Consider the following 17,482-nt stretch of genomic DNA (forward strand, 5'->3'; position numbering starts at 1 on the left):
TGGTTACATTCAGTGTGGAGGCATGCAAGAGATGGATGGCAACATCAACAACCTGAGGTATCAAGACATTTGTGCTGCTCGTTACATTACCAACCACAGGAGAAGGCAAATTGTTCAACAGGATAGCGCTCCTTCTCATACTTCAGCCTCCACATCAAAGATCCTGAAAGCAAAGAAGGTCAAGGTGCTCCTGGAATGGCCAGCCCAGCCACCAGAGATGAACATTATTGAGCATGTCTGGGGTAATATGGAGGAGGAGGCATTGAAGATGAATCCAAAGAGTCTTGATATGCTTGATGATCTTGGGGTATTAGTGCTATATAAATAAACGTCCTTTTCTGTTTTCATACAGCATGTGGTACACTAGTAGTAAAGCCTCTGTACAGGAATTGCAGTAGAAAAATGTAGCAATTTTATACCACTCTCACTTTCAACAGCAATGAAATAAAAATAATAATAAAAGCTCACTGCACGGTGGCGCAGTGGGTAGCACATTTGCCTCACAGCAAGAAGGTTGCTGGTTCGAGCCTTGGCTGGGTCAGTTGGCGTTTCTGTGTGGAGTTTGCATGTTCTCCCCGTGTTGTTGTGGGTTTCTCCTTGGTGGTCCAGTTTCTCCCAAAAACATGTGGTATAGGTGAATGAGTATGTATGGGTGTTTCCCAGTGATGGATTGCAGCTGGAAGGGCATCCACTGTGTAAAACATATGCTGGATAAGTTGGCGGTTCATTCTGTTGTGGCAACCCTTAAAGGGACTAAGCTAAAGAAAATAAATGAATGTGTTTCGTTCTTTGAACACAAAATAAGTTATTTTGAAAAATGTTGGAAACTGGTAACCATTGACTTCCATACTATTGGTTTTTCCTATGGAAGTCAATGGTTACAGGTGTTAAACGATGTTGAAAACATATTTTCAGTATTTGAACGTGGTTGGACTATAGCTTTAAGCAGTCGAAAGAACGCCCACATGACAAGTTTGTAGCAATATTTGTTTACAATACGCAATATGAATTACATTGTCAATAAAAAAATATAAGAGAGAGAAAGACAGAAGAAAAAATGAATAAAGAACATGATATAAACTTGAGCATAAGACATTTAAGTATCAATAACAGTACATAAATTAAAGTCATTACAAAATGAAATAAGGAACGCCCACATATTGCATTGCAGTGAACCCACCTCGTTCTAAAGCAACGTGAGATGTACGCCAATAATAATCCTCCTTACTCAAGAGGGCGTTCGGTTTGTGTCTCTCTATCCAATCGGAGAAACTCATGTTGACACTGTTCTGCGCATGCGCAAGCTCCACCTGCTCATGTGTTTCTTGCGCAGGCTCCGGTGGAGGTCACTGTGATCATTCAGCGCAGCGGGTAAGTGCTCACGTTTTAGGAGACTTACATTTAAATGCGAACTTAAAGCTTTTGTTTTACTCACAAAGCATCGGTAATTATAACGCGACAGTATGAAAGTGAAATAAACACGACGTGTGGGTGTTTGTTGGCGTTATTGCATGACAGTTGCATCATTAGCGTGTAGCAGGCTAATAAATGAGTGAAGTTCACTACTGCGGATTGTATTAATGCCTGTTAATCTGTGTCACATGTGTTATTGTAATAGCAATTGTTTTTAAGTGGTGTATATATGTGTATATTGTGCAGTTTTACTTGTGATTTTTCCAGTGACCGGTTAGAGTGAGATCAGATTAGCACGTTACATTGATGTCAGTGTCACTGTCAGAGTCAAGGCTAAACCGGCTAGCATTGGTTTGATTACCCAAGGGCTCTATATGCACAAGAGATCACCCATGATGAGATACTGAAGATGAATGTGTTTTCCCCGCAGGACTGTCACTTTGTTGTCATGGCGAAGCTCTTTGAGTCCATTGGGAAGCTGGGATTGGCCTTGGCCATTGGAGGAGGTGTTGTTAACTCTGCTCTGTACAATGGTGAGTTGTAATAACTACTGATGTGTTTTGTAAAACAATGGCAGCAATGGTTAAAGCATTTAATTCCTATAAGTATTCTAATAAGGTCAATTTAAAGGGCTTACACGCAACAAATTAAATTTGTTGTTAATTTTATCCACATTGAGGCTGTCGATAGGTCATAGGAATGCACAATATTGCAACTTTATATTGCTATATTTAGAGTTCCCATGGGTCTTGGAATTTTTGTGAATATCATGAGTTTTAAAGGGGGTCATTTGTGCATATATCAGTTTTCTAAGTGGTTTAAATGCAGTTGTGTGGCAACCGTGTGTGAATATAACCAGCTTGTAATGGTAAAACAATAGTTTTATTATAGTTATTTATTATATTATATTATTATCCAATAGTTTTATTAATAGTATTATAATCAGACTTGATAAACAGTCTGCATGAACACCTTGATTGACATTGTACCTGTCATCAGAGGGGGAAAGCCCGTCCATTAGTGACGATCTCTGCCTCATTAGCATAAACAGCCCTGAGTGAGAAGCAGCCATTCGCCATTAAGTCGCCCTTCCACTGCACACGACAAGCGAAAGACTGGAAGACGTTGAATTTCCAATGGAGAGTAGTCCGGGAGCTGCGTAGAGTTCAGATTCTCTCCGTATGTGGAAAATTTGGATCCGATATGAGCTGCAGAGCTGCTGTTGGAAATATTTGAACTCCTGCGACTACACCGTATACGACCGACCGCATGTGATGTAGTTCAGTGTTGTCCAGGCAGGTCTGTGCGTGCGAGATGAGAAATAGGATTTTTTTTTTTCTTAAATCAGAAAAAAGTCTATATTAAAAAATGTTTTGTTCATAAATGAGTCATAAAAATACTTTTTTTTGTTTGTTTCCACATTCCCGCCAACATTTTTAGCGGTCTGAGTTTCTAGTGTTGATTCATTCATTCAACCATGGTGGACACCCAGAGAGTAAAGGCTCTTGCTTTTGCACTCTTTTATTACTGACGCTGTGAGAACATCTTCTCTCCCATGGTGCACGACAAAACTGAAAGTTCTGTGCGACTGCCACAAGGGGGAGTATTCCGACAGTCGTGTTCAAATGTGATGTGCAGTGGAAAGGCGGCTTTAGAGTGTTCACCTGCTGAAGATAATGACACTGACTATAAGGCACTATTAATGTGAAGTTTTAGATGCGCAAATGAACACTGTAGTCTCCATAGACTGCCTTCTTTTGAGACGTTTCTTTCACATTTTCAGTTTTCACAGAGATCTCCTTAAGTACTGTTAATGAATCTGCCACTATGCTGACGCATTGACATTTATAGCTCCACCTGCCTTTGCACAGAGCAAAAGCTAGTTTACATTTCAAGCGGCAGTCACAAAGAAGCGGCGTAATTTGGACCAAAGCCTAAAAGGGGCAGTTTCAAAATGGTTATAAAGCAATATTTATTTTTCATCCTGCAAAAAAGGATCTTAATAGTTCATTTTTAAAATGTTTATTTCAGATATTTAAAGTCATGGAAATTTTTTTGTCCAAGTCGAGGAACATCTAGATTTTGCTTGTCAATTTTTATTTTACTTTTCATTCATCAAATTACATTTATCGAATTGCACTTTATGTAGCCCGTGTGTGTGTGTGTGTGTGTGTGTGTGTGTGTGTGTGTGTGTCTGTGTGTGTCTGTGTGTGTGTCTGTGTGTGTCTGTGTGTGTGTCTGTGTGTGTGTCTGTGTGTCTGTGTGTCTGTGTGTCTGTGTGTCTGTGTGTCTGTGTGTCTGTGTGTGTGTGTGTGTGTGTGTCTGTCTGTCTGTGTGTCTGTCTGTCTGTGTGTCTGTCTGTGTGTGTGTCTGTGTGTGTGTGTGTCTGTGTGTGTCTGTGTGTCTGTGTGTGTGACTGAGAACTCTAAATCATGCTGTTTTTTGTTTTTTTTTAGCAGGTGTGCTTGTGTGGCCGTTTTATTTTTATTTTTATTTTATTGTTCATTTCATAAAGCACAACATTTCTCTATGAGTTCTCTGCCCGCTGCTATGTTGTTTGTGTGTTTCTACAGTAAATGCACAGGGACTTCAAAATGAACTTTTGGTGCTTAACACCTTTTTATTGGTCTTTTTATTTTTCTGCTCTTTCAAAAATAAGGTCCAGGATTTAGATTAAAAGTTACTTGTAAATATTTTCTCTATTTAACAACAGTACAGTAGGTCAGTAGTGAAAGATGGCTTCACTTGCGTCAGATTTTGCTTGGTCTTAAAGCTTTCTTAGATGGGTTATTTCACAATTTATAATGGCATAGCAGACAAAATAGGACAAATGAGCTCATGTATGGGGAAAGAAATTCTGGAGCTTTGTCAGTGGGGTGAGTCATAGAGGAGCGTTGCATGTTTGAAACCTGACTTTCATTCAACTAAATCAGGGGTCAGCAACCCGCGGCTCTAGAGCCACATGCGGCTCTTTAGCGATGCCCTTGTGGCTCCCTTAAGTTTTTTCAAAAGTGTTCAAAAAGATGGGGAAGGTTAGTATATATTTTTGTTTTAATATGATTTCTATTGGAGGACAAACATTTTTAACGTTTTCAAATGCTGTAAAAGTGTGTAGAATTAATATTTAATTTCAACATTTCTGTCAACGAAGATTTGCGTCATAGCCTGCGACACAGGTTTCTATCAGCAGGGCAAGATGCCGGGCAGGTGGCTGTTGTAAACAAACCGGGAGATAATAAAGCATGGAAAACCGTTCACAGATGGTGACTACATAAAGGAGTCATTCATCAACATATTAGAACACCTATTTGCAGATTTCAAAAACAAAACCCAGATAATACAAAAAAATTAAAGATATACCGCTCTCTCCGCTAAGACAGTGAAGGAAAGGGCTATTAAAATGGCAGGTAACATCACCGATCAGCAAACCAAGGACATTAATTCAGTGCCCGCATACTCAATTGCCTGTGATGTGACCGATATTCAATGCGCTTTTATGCATGAACTCTGATGGGCCGCAAGAAGAAATGATCAAATTAATATCACTGAAAGACCAGAGGCTGTGCTGAAGTGTTTAAATGACAACGAAATAAACACCAACCACCTGATTTCAGTGGCTATTTAATCATGAAGGCTCATTATGTATTTGTAACCAACTTACTCATTTTTATAGTAAGCTAATATAGCTACTATAGATACAGCATGTGTTTCCTTCATTATAAGGCTTATATAAGGCTTTACATTTTTTGCGGCTCCAAACATATTTGTTTTTTGTTTTTTTTGGTCCAATATGGCTCTTTCAACATTTTGGGTTGCCGACCCCTGAACTAAATGGTTGTTAACAACACATTTGAGTTAACAGATAAAATTGACTTATTGTCCCGCTATTGTTGCGAGTTCCTGCTGCTTTCTTCAGTATATCCTCCTCAAACGGTCTTGCAACAGCTGTATTGTAGATAAATAAATGATGGTTGAATTTTTTTATTACGGGTAACTTACCTTTTATGTAACTGAAATGTGTTATTTATGGCCGAACTGCAAATGTGTGTAGTATCAGTTGTTCAGACCTGTGTTTCACATTGCAGTGGATGCGGGACACAGGGCCGTCATCTTTGACAGGTTTCGAGGTGTTCAGGATGTTGTTGTTGGGGAAGGCACACACTTCCTTATACCCTGGGTGCAGAAGCCAATCATCTTCGACTGCAGGTCTCGACCACGCAACGTACCCGTCATTACCGGTAGCAAAGGTGCGTCAAACTGCTCAGCTCTTCACTTCAATCCTCTTTTTCTGATTGCTCTTATGTTTGTCTATTGCTTTATCCTAAATCACCCCTTAAGCACTATTCCCTACATCTGTCCACTAATATAGTCCACTTGTTTGTGCTTTGCTGGTTGGTAAATCCCTCAGATGGATTAGTCTTTAAACTTCTTGTTCTGGCCCTGTGATAACACTTAGTTCTTTAACACTTAGCCTATTAGTAATGAGACAGAGTATTTTAATTTCTGTCAAGTATATAATCGTTATTTTAATTAAGTAATATTAGAATTTGAAACCTACATCCATTCCACTGTGGAGGCCATGTTGTGGTCAGACATGGAAATTCATTTGGCTCTCATGGTGCATTTTGGGTATTTTCTAGCTGTTGAGTGTACATGGGTTGTAGACTTGTTATTGTGGTGCATTGTGGGATTGATATGGTGCACTTCAGAACATTTTTCTATGGTTTTGGGCACCACTAGAAATGGCTGCTCCCTTAAACAGCGCACTATAAGGGTATATTTCAGATACAGCCAATATCTGTTTGTCAGTATGATGATTGTTATTTTTCAAATGTTTAGTCTGTTTTCATTAACCTTTACTAATCAAACATTGGAAACTGGCTTATGGTTTGTCGTTGTCTTTGACAGATTTGCAGAATGTGAACATCACACTGAGGATCCTGTTCAGACCGGTTGCAGGACAGCTGCCGCGCATTTTCACCAGTATCGGAGAGGACTATGATGAGAGAGTTCTGCCCTCCATCACCACTGAAGTGCTGAAGTCTGTAGTGGTGGGTACCGGCAACAGATTTTAAAAGAAAGGGGGGATTTTATTCATTAAAGATGTATAGAAATTAATCGAGAGTCAAAAGATTAATAATTTTAAAGAATAAAATGAATAAAAATAAAATCATCTTATAAAACCATATAAATAGATTTTCTGTTCATCAAAGAAGACTTTAATATCATATCACAGCTTCCACAAAATATTAAGGAGCGTAACTGTTGATGTGTGTTGACAATCAGCATATTTAAATGATCCCTGCAGGATTGCATGAGACAGAAGTGTGGAGTTATTTTTTATAAATTCAACTTCATCCATAAAATATATAAATTAATATATTAACTAATATGATTTAAAGTTTAATGTAATACATAGGAAAACATCACATATTTTACAATATTATTATTTTTTCTTTATTCTTGATCAAATAGATGCAGTTTTTTTCATACATTTTTCCATTTAGATCTGGCATAATGCGATTATTATTTTTTTTTAATTATTATTATTATTTTTATTATTATTAATTTTTATTTAAGACATGTTGTTTAACATGTTTTGTTTAAATGTTTACGCTTTTCATTTGTGTGTGTTTGTCATTTTTAACCCAGGGACTTTAGCTGTCAAAGTCTTTTATAATTATCAAATAAGTTATGTCACTTTGTAGACAAACTGTTGCATTACAGCATGATTTTTTTTTTACTTTTTTTTTTTGTTGTAATAAAAATGTTTAACTGCAGTAATACAAATTGTAAAAATGTCGTTCAGCAGTAGCGTTCAAAATTAAAAAATTTTTAATATCCACTATGAAATAAGACATTTCTAACCTGATTTTGTATGGTTTTAATTGACTATATGAAGTTATCACTGTTGTATAAAATAAAGTGGTTTCCGCTTTCTGCTTTAAAAACAAAAAAAAAAAGATTTTTTTTGTTTTATTTTAGTTTTCAAAAATTGAGCTGAAAATCATATCTAATTATTTTTTATATAAATTGTGATTTTTAATTATTTTTAACATTTATTTAATATCAACACTTTTTGAAGAATGAAGTTGTTATTGAAGTTATTGTTATGTAGTATGTATTTTATCTCTTGATTTTGCCATGAAATAGCCATAAGTTGCTGATGTGCCAATAAACAAACAAATCTTGCATTGTTTGACTTAACCCTTGTGTACTGTCTGTTTAAATTGACTACCCTTCCGTTATGTTGGTGGCTGTTTTTGCCCCATTGACTTCCCTTATAATGAAGTTTTGATTTTTGATTGACTATGTTAGACCACCATCTCCACACCAGATAAATACGATCCAGCCCCAGACACCAGATCTTGTCAACTAATGTTAGTTTCTCCATGTATATGGACAACAAGTCAACAGAAATTCCATTACCCAAACCTGTTAACCAGTATTTAACTGAATTAACAGTCTCCTATCCATATAGGAGTTGACTGATAAAACCAGAGAGGAGCAGAAGCAGGAGACGAAGTAATGATGATAAAGAAAGAGCAGAGTTTATTGAATAATCTTAGTTGTGTATGATTCAATGCTCAGACTCTGACCAGGATAAATCCAACAAGTGTTATTATACCACAAGCAACAGCAATGAAAAGTTACTGCTTTACAACATTGTCCAGAGACAATACAGACCTTGAAATAGAAAACTTCACTTACTCATGAAAACAAGTGTCGCTTAAATCCATACAGTCATAAGATTATAACAATATGAAAAAATGGAAATTATAATGATGCAATAGTTATAGGAAAATGGCAATAATAAAATATTAAAACATAATAAAATGACAAATAATAATCAATAATAATAATCAAATCATTAACTAATGATCAATAAAATTATATAATCATAATTATGAATGACTAATGATCATATGCTTTAAATAAAATAATTAAATGAAGAATAAATGAATGCATAAAAGCAAATTAAAATAAAACACAACACAAATGAATGGTTGTTTTCTTGAAACGACTCGCATAAGTTTGCTACAAGGATTCTTAGATCCTAAGTTAAATTCTTTAACTACAACTGATGATCAACAGTCAAAAGTTTAAAATTGTACCTTTTCCCAATAGGGAAAACCAGCAACAAGCAAAGATGCCTGATTATATGCTGTCATCATGGCTTTGCAATCAAATAATGTCATTATAATGAAAGTCAATGGGGCAAAAACAGCCACAAACATAATGAGAGGGTAGTCAATTTGCCCAGAGCGTATTTTTGAAAACTTTCAAAGCATTTTCTCAAAATATGTGTCAAAATAAGAGTTGTCCCCAAAAATTATTCTGTTTGCTGAAACACAGAGAAGGTTGTGGCCAAATTAATAATCAAAATCAACCCAGTGTTGATTAAAACATCCCCAACAGACTTCTTCCAAATGCTCATAAAAAGCCAGACTCCAGACTTGTGAATAAAAATGTGAATAATAGAGTGTTGATCTACAGAACATGAAACTGAAGTTAGATTAGTGATATGTGTGTGTGTGTGTGTATTTGCGCAGGCCCGTTTTGATGCGGGTGAGCTGATCACTCAGAGAGAGCTGGTGTCCAGACAGGTCAGTGAGGATCTGACAGAAAGAGCTTCCACCTTCGGCCTCATTCTAGATGACGTCTCGCTGGTAAAACACCTCTCTTCTCGTCAGCTGATGGGTTTATTCTTTCTGGTTTGTCTCACCCTCATGTTTTCTCTCCTCAGACACATCTGACGTTTGGCAAGGAGTTCACTGAGGCTGTGGAGATGAAGCAGGTCGCACAGCAGGAGGCCGAGAGAGCCAGATTTGTTGTGGAGAAGGTGGGAGCCACAAATAAACATGAGCCAAATATGACTTTGATTAAAAGTTCCATGAAGTGCTTTAAATGTTTGCGATGTTTGACATAAATATGAAAAGAGGGTGGGGCATGTAGCAGCTCCGCCCCCTTAAAGAAACAGCCTTCTGTTTCCTATTAACTTTATGTAATTCATGAATAATTTAATATTAATCAGATGATGTCATTACGCAACTGTGCCGTCAGCCAATCGTTGCATTGCTGATCATGATTTCGAGGATCGATAGATCTGTCCTTCACAACACACACAGCGATCTCAGATCAGTTCATCCAGACATTTTAATCTGATACGCCAACTTGTTTAAGGAAATTAAAATAGCCAGAGATCAGTTATCAAGATTAAAAGATCCAGGATCTGCCAAATCATCTTAGATCATTTAAGCGAGGTACGAAGAACAGATCCCTGCTCACCATTTCTGTTTGTTGTCAACTGATTGTTGGAGAGGCGTGGTCAAGTGTGTTAGCCACGCCCAATACTTCAGACAGACATGATCTGAAAATGTAACTAAAAACAAACAGGAAGTGCACTTTCAGATTTCACTTAAAGATTAACATGACATGAAAATGACATGCACAGATGAACTGTTCACCACAAAATGTGAGCTAACAAAATCAGTATGGGTGGTTTTGATTTGATGTTTACTTTAATGTTGTTTAATGTGTTTGTGTGCCAGGCGGAGCAGCAGAAGCAGGCGGCCATCATCTCAGCCGAAGGAGACTCTCAGGCTGCGCTGCTGATCGCCAACTCTCTGGCTGAAGCTGGCGACGGTTTGGTGGAGCTCAGGAAGCTGGAGGCCGCAGAGGACATCGCTTTCCAGCTCAGCCGCGCTCGTAACGTCACCTACCTCCCGTCCGGACAGGGGACACTCCTGCAGCTCCCACAGTGACCCCAAACCTAGACACACACACACACTAGCTTCACTCTTTCTGTTCTACGTTTGATTACTTTCAGAAAACATCATGCGTGTGAGGCTCATTTAAAGGGATAGTTCACTCAAAACTGAAAATGTTGTCATCCTTTACTTGTTTCAAACCCTAACAGAAGATATTTTGGAGAATGTTGGAAGTATTTGTTTTTCTGACTATGGAGGTCGATGGTTGTGGGTTTCCAGCATTTTCCAAAGTGTCATATTTTTATTTGCTTAGCGGAATAAATCAATTCATCATGGTTTGGAGCCTCTTGAGGATGAGTTGGTAGGAGTGAATGTTCATATTTATGTGAACTATCCCTTTAAGTAGCTTTTCCAACTTTAAAGAGACAACAACACTCTTTTACTTCCTGAAAGTATGAAGTGCCGCATGCTGGTTTCAGCTTTTGGAAAGAGTAAAGTGAAACCAGGATGCAAATAAAATGCACAAAAATTTGCATTTCAAATGTTTTTCTCTGGTAATTTTGAGATGATCTCATTCAAAACACACGTAAGCAGGTTCAGTTGAGTTCTCCACATGCAGAAATTGATCTGAATAGCTTGTAAAGTTAAATTGTGCTTCGAGTAGTGAAACACACAGACCGTGCTGTCAGTGTGTGTTATTATAAGGATGATCAACATTAATATCTCCCTCTGCTGCTGCAGGACTGACTGTGCTGTTGCTGTTGTTTTTGGTTTGAATGTGTTTTGTTCTTGTTCGTGGCAGAAGGAAAGCCTTTGTGATTCACAAACGGCGAAGTGAGAAAATAATCAATAAACAATTATTCATTTATATTAAACCAAAACGCAGATTTAAGACTCTCTTTTGAAGTTGAGTAGTAGTTTCTTTGTCGCATAGTCTTGTTCATTTGTTGTTGGTTAGTTTCTTTTTTGCGAGAATTAACATGAACAAGTCGTCTTTTATATAGCCAGCTAATTATACAAAACTGAATGTTTCAAAGCTGCTGCACAGTAATAATCAAGAAACAAATGAATCAAGCAAGATATAAGTTTGTGTAGCGTACACTTTTTTTAATTTTTTTTTTACAAAGCAAATCAACTGTTCTAAAAAGACTTGGATTTAACACACTGATCAACACACTTTCAATGGAGAGATGGTATATTTCTGGTTTTATTAAAAGTAAAATATTATTGTTTCAATGATAAATTATAACTGTTTAAAAATGACCTTCAAAGTGGACCTGTTTTGGGGAAAAAAAAACACTTTTATAGAGGGTTTAAACAGTTGGGTGGCAGCACTGTGTGAACATGTCCAGCCTTTAATGGTAAAAATGATTAATTCTGTGTTTTGTAATCACAATTCATAAAATTGTTTCACTTCAAAAGCAAACACACAGTATATTTCATAGGGTAATATAAGGCCATATATATGTAAATATGTTTACTAAATGTAAATATCGAAGTATATCTAAATACACTACCTGATAAAAGTCTTGTCGTTGATCCCAGATGTAAGAGCAACAAATAATAACTTGACTTCTAGTTGATCATTTGAAAAAGTGGCAGCAGATAGATTTTTTTTCCTGTTGAACTGCATCTCAATCATGGACCCAAGATTCTCATAGAAATAAGTCAAGTTTGGTGAAGGAAAAATCATGGTTTGGGGTTACCTGTCGGTATGGGGTCGTGCAAGTGATCTGCAGAGTGTATGGCAACATCAACAGCCTGAGGTATCAAGACATTTGTGCTGCCTATTACATTACAAACCACAGCAGAGGGCAAATTCTTCAGCAGGATAGCGCTCCTTCTCAAACTTCAGCCTCCACATCAAAGATCCTTAAAGCAAAGAAGGTCAAGGTGCTTTAAGATTGGCCAGCCCAATCACCAGAAATGAACATTATGAAGGAGGAGGCATTGAAGATGAATCCAAAGAATCTTGATGAACTCTGGGAGTCCTGCAAGAATGCTTGCTATGTCATTCCAGATGACTTTATTAAGAAGTGATTTGAGTCATTGCAGTGATGTATGGATTCAGTCCTCCAAGCTCATGGGAGTCATACACAATATTAATTCTTCTTCCACTGCAGCATGACTTTATATTATATACTGTACATTATTTCTGTTATGTGACAAGACTTTTGTCTAAGCAAAGTCAGACCTTATTGTCTTAATGAAATAATTAAAAATCAAGGCATGATCGTATTTTATTTTGGAAAAATAAGTGTAACCTAGAGGCCTTTGCCTTTCATATTAGCCACTTCTGATGCCAAATGATCAACTAGAAGTCAAGTTATTATTTCTTGTTTCTGAAACTTAGACAGGCAACAAGACCTTTGTCAGGTAGTGTGTGTATAGAGCTGTTTTACTGAATTATGCACTCCAAAAAGATGAGCATAACTAATGTCCGCCAAATAAACAAGTGATCAATATCAAGATGCTCTTCTCCTTTTCTCAACAGAGAATGTTAAAACAGACAGTGCAGACGAGCAGATAAAGCAGCTTCATTTAAACTTAGCCTAAGCAAGCAAGCAACAGTGACCACATCATCAATTTACAGAACTTGATATATATATATATATATATATATATATATATATATATATATATATATATATATATATATATATATATAGATAGATAGATAGATAGATAGATAGATAGATAGATAGATAGAGAGAGAGAGAGAGAGAGAGAGAGAGAGAGAGAGAGAGAGATGCCCTGATATTATTCAGATATGTGAACGTAGTGTTTTACTGCTATATAAGATCTGATGTCTTTTAGAATGTGAATACATTTAGCTTCCACCAGAGGGCGCCAGTGCTTTCAAATCAAAAATCATCCCTTCTCAGAACCCATGTCGACTAAGATAGTGTATATAAAGACAATTATCAAATGTCTAGGCTAAGTTTAAATTAGTTATTGAACTGAAAAAAATGAAATGGTTCTTTGACTTGCAGATTTTCTCATAACAAATATAACTCTTTTTTTTCCTTCCTCATTTTAAATGCATTTTTAAGGACAAATCTATGAGCTGGTTTCAATTCCGATATGATTTTGTAATAGACGGAGCTTGTATTTTTTGTTAACTTCTTCATTGTTGTTGTTTAAAGCACGCTTTTCTTTCACTTTTACCTGACAACTGCAAAATTCTGCTTCGTAAACACAACCAAGCGTTTGATTTGTAAAATATATGATATAATGGCTGTCACCTTACAGCAAGAAGGTCGCTGTTTCGAGCCTCGGCTGGGTCAGTTGGCGTTTCTGTGTAAGGTTTGCATGATCTCCCTGCGTTCGCCTGGGTTTCCTCTGGGTGCTCCGGTTTCCCCCACAGTCCAAAGACATGCGGTACAGATGAATTGGGTAAGCTAAATTGTCCGTAGTGTGTGTGTGTGTGTGTGTGTGGATGTTTTTCAGAGATGGGTTGCGGCTGGAGGGGCATCTGCTGCGTAAAAACGTGCTGGATTAGTTGGTGGGTGAATGATAATGTAAATACAAAAGAGCTTCACGCCAAATATATTATCTTCATCTTTTCTTTTTTTTTTTTTTTTTTGTGGTATAGACACTTTTTTTTTTTTTGCTAAACTGGAGATGAGATAAGAAGTGTGTAAATCGTAGTATTTGCTATTTTCGGCTTCACAGACACACTCAGTCTTCACACACAGGATGTCAATGTTGCTTTCCTGTGTTACACTTGAGCTTGAAACACTTTTGTGGGCAACAAGACCAACATTAGTCTGAAACTGAATGACTGCGCTGCATTTTAAGGGAAAGGTAGTAGTAATAGTACATCAATGAACTCTTCCTGTGATTTTTGTTGTTATTTACTCTATAAGGAATTCAAATGTAGTTATAAGTGAAAAGGTTTACTTTGCACGAGTAAATTTCTGACAATATTTAAAAATGCACTGTATGAGTCCACTCTAAATGATATATTTCTATATTATATTGAAAAGCATTAGGATATAAAGATCCTGTTCCATGAAGATATTTTGTAAATTTCCTACTGCAAATATATCAAGACTCCACTTTTGATCAGTAACGTGCATTAAGCACCTTTAGATTTTAGATTTTTAAAATATTATTCTATTCCAATAAATACATCAATGGAAACGTATGGCTTATTTACATAATATTGTTTTATCTTAATACATACATTAATTAAGATTTTATTTATTCATCTTATTTTCAAAATATTGTTTTATCCTATTAAATAAAATATATATATAAAACCTAATTATTTAATTTATAATTTAATTTAGTTAATTATTGTTTTCAAAATATTGTTTTATCTTAATGAAAACATCAATAAAATGCTTATTTATCCAGCTTATTTTTTAAATAATGTTTTATCCTAATAAATATATCAATGGAAAATCTACTTATTCAACTTACTTTCTAAGTATTGTTCTTATATTAATAAATACACCAATAAAACACATTTATTCAGACTATTTTCAAAATAAGTTTTTAACCTATAAATAAATTATTGAAAATTAATTTATTCAGTTCATTTTTAAGATATTGTTTTATCCTAAGAAATACATCAAAAGGAATAATATTTATTCTGCTTATTTTACAAATATTGTTCTATACTAATAAATACATGGATAGAAACGTATTTATTTTGTTTATTTCTAAAATATTGCTCTTATCCTATTAAATACACCAATTGTAAACATACTTATTCTTAACTTAATTTCTAAATATTGTTCTATTGTAATAAATACATCAATTAAAACATAATTCTATAGCCTATTTTCAAAATATTATTTTATCCCAATAAGTAAATTAATGGAAAGCTAATTTATTCAGCTTATTTTCAAAATATTGCTCATATATTAATAAAACATCAATAAAAACGTAATTATGCTGCTTATTTAAAAATTATTGTTCACACATCAATAGGAAACTTATTTATTTGGTTTATTTTCAAAATATTGTTCTGTTATAATAAATACATCAATGGAAAACATGTTCTTTCATATTCTTTTTTAAATATTGTTCTTAACCTAATAAAATATACATCAATGGAAAACCTATTCAGCTTATTCACAAAATATAGTTTAATTACATCAATGGAATCTTATTTATTCTGTTTATATTTAAAGCAGTGTTCTATTCTAATACATCAATGGAACATGTTTTTTCTGTTTATTTTCAAAATATTGTTCTATCCTAATAAAACACATCAATAAAAACTTATTTATTCAGCCTATTTTCAAAATATTCATTCATTTATTCATTTTCTTTTCGGCTTAGTCCCATTATTTATCAAGGGTCGCCATAGCGTAATGAGCCACCAACAGCATATGTTTTACACAGCAGATGCCCTTCCATCCACAACCCAACACTGGGAAACACCCATACACACTCTTTCACACACACACACACACACACACACACACTACGGACAATTTAGCTTATCCAATTCACCTATAACACACGTCTTTGGACTTGTGGGGGAAACCAGAGCAAAATAATGTTATATTCTAATAAAACATAAATCTTTAGAAATTTATTCTGTTTTTTGTTTTTTTCTAATTATTGTTCTTTCCTAATAAATAAATCAATAATAAATGTATGTGTTCGGCTTATTTCCAAAATATTGTTCTATCCTAACAAAAATACTTCAATTGAAAGCTTATTTTTTCAACTTATTTTTCTAAATATTGCTCTTGTCCTAATAAATACATCAATAAAAATGTATTACATCAATTGAAAACATGTTTATTCTGATTATTTTTAAAATATTGTTTTATCCTAACAAATACATCGATAAAAATATTTATTTAGTTTTATAAAATAAAAGTTTTATCCTAATAAATACATTTTTATTGATGTAAAAATGTATACTAATAAATATTTATTTAGTTTGTTTTATAAAATAGGAGTTTTATCCTAATAAATACATTAATAAAAATGTTTATTTAGTTTGTTTTATAAAATAAGAGTTTTATCCTAATAAATACATCAATAAAAAAATATTTATTCAGCTTATTTTACAAACTATAGGTTTATCCTATAAAAACATCAACAGAATACTTATTTATTCAACTTATTTTCTAAATTTAGTTCTATTCCAATAAAACAAATCAATGAAAAACTTATGTATTCTTTATTTTCAAAAATATAGTCTGTCAATGACAAACTTATTTATTCAGCTATCATATTTACCAATTGCCGTGAGTTTGTGTTGATAAATCTCATTCAGCATGTTTGCATCTCTTTTTTTTAATTGGTTCCAGTATCACAAATATCCTTGATTGCTGATCCTTTGCTCATATGCACCATGTTATTGTCTGAAATGAGCATCAGTGTTGATCTCTGTATTAAACAGCATCTGCTCCGTCAGACCTGTTTGTCAATAATCCCTGTGGAGGAAAAGCAGATGTATATGAGAGATCATATCATATTGTGTTTAGCTGAGCTCATCATGTTTCATCTCAGGCAAACACACTCGACATTATACAACATTATTCTCATATTTATGCAATAGAGAGCCGTTTTCTTGAATATCAAAACCGTATCTTGTAAATAGCCATGCTCATTATGCTAAAGTGCATTTGTGTTTGTGGGTTGCTTATAGGCTGAAGAGTGTGTACGAACATTGCCCTATGTAAAGTTTGAAGCTTCATTATTGCCAAGTTAAACAATTAGTTTACCCAAAACCGAAAGTTCTGTCCAACCTGACTTCATTTTATCTGGAGAAAAAAAGAAGATATTTTTATAAGAAATCGGCGAGATTTCTGGCTCACTGATAATAGTCTATTCCACTGAAATTAAAATGCTTCAAAAAGTTTGTATCGCAGAATATGAATATGGCGATGCTTTTAAAATCAAGCTTCATGATAGTATTGTATCATAATCTAATCATATCATATGATTTTGGTCTAGTCGTATTGTGATAATATTGTTTCGCGACAAAAGTATTGTGATAATATTGAATCGCGACACTAGTATGACAATATCGTATCCTAATATCGTATCTTGATAATATTGTATTGTGACACAAGTATCGAGATAATATTGTTTTGTGGTCTAATCGTTTTGTGATAATTTTGGATCGTAACACAAGTATTGTGATAATATTGTATCACAACACAAGTATCAGGATAACATTGTATCGCGACACAAGTATTGTGATAATATTGTATGGTGACACTCTTATGTCAATATCGTATCTTGATAATATTGTATAGTGACACAAGAATCGTGATAATATTGTAGTCTAATCGTGGGGAAGCAGTGGCGCAGTAGGTAGTGCTGTCGTCTTACAGCAAGAAGGTCGCTGGGTCGCTTGTTCTAACCTCGGCTTGTCTCAG

At 34.9% G+C, this 17,482-nt stretch overlaps 1 protein-coding gene and 1 long non-coding RNA gene across 3 annotated transcripts in view; one reads left to right on the forward strand and one right to left on the reverse strand.

Moving 5' to 3' along the window:
* phb (prohibitin) overlaps positions 1 to 11,005 on the forward strand; it is a 17,409-nt gene extending 6,404 nt beyond the window's left edge. Inside the window, 7 exon segments of one of the 2 annotated variants that reach the window (NM_201297.1) lie at positions 1,346 to 1,371; positions 1,844 to 1,946; positions 5,499 to 5,660; positions 6,322 to 6,464; positions 8,967 to 9,083; positions 9,161 to 9,256; positions 9,966 to 11,005. In NM_201297.1, the coding sequence (NP_958454.1) occupies positions 1,862 to 1,946; positions 5,499 to 5,660; positions 6,322 to 6,464; positions 8,967 to 9,083; positions 9,161 to 9,256; positions 9,966 to 10,178 (816 nt within the window). In that variant the 5' untranslated portion in view covers positions 1,346 to 1,371; positions 1,844 to 1,861 and the 3' untranslated portion in view covers positions 10,179 to 11,005. 2 annotated transcript variants of the gene reach the window in all.
* LOC137490042 (uncharacterized) overlaps positions 1 to 17,482 on the reverse strand; it is an 846,477-nt gene that overhangs the window by 607,571 nt on the left and 221,424 nt on the right. The window lies entirely within an intron of this gene.

The sequence above is a fragment of the Danio rerio genome, chromosome 3 (genome assembly GCF_049306965.1).
Source record: "Danio rerio strain Tuebingen ecotype United States chromosome 3, GRCz12tu, whole genome shotgun sequence".
Taxonomy (NCBI): Eukaryota; Metazoa; Chordata; class Actinopteri; order Cypriniformes; family Danionidae; genus Danio; species Danio rerio.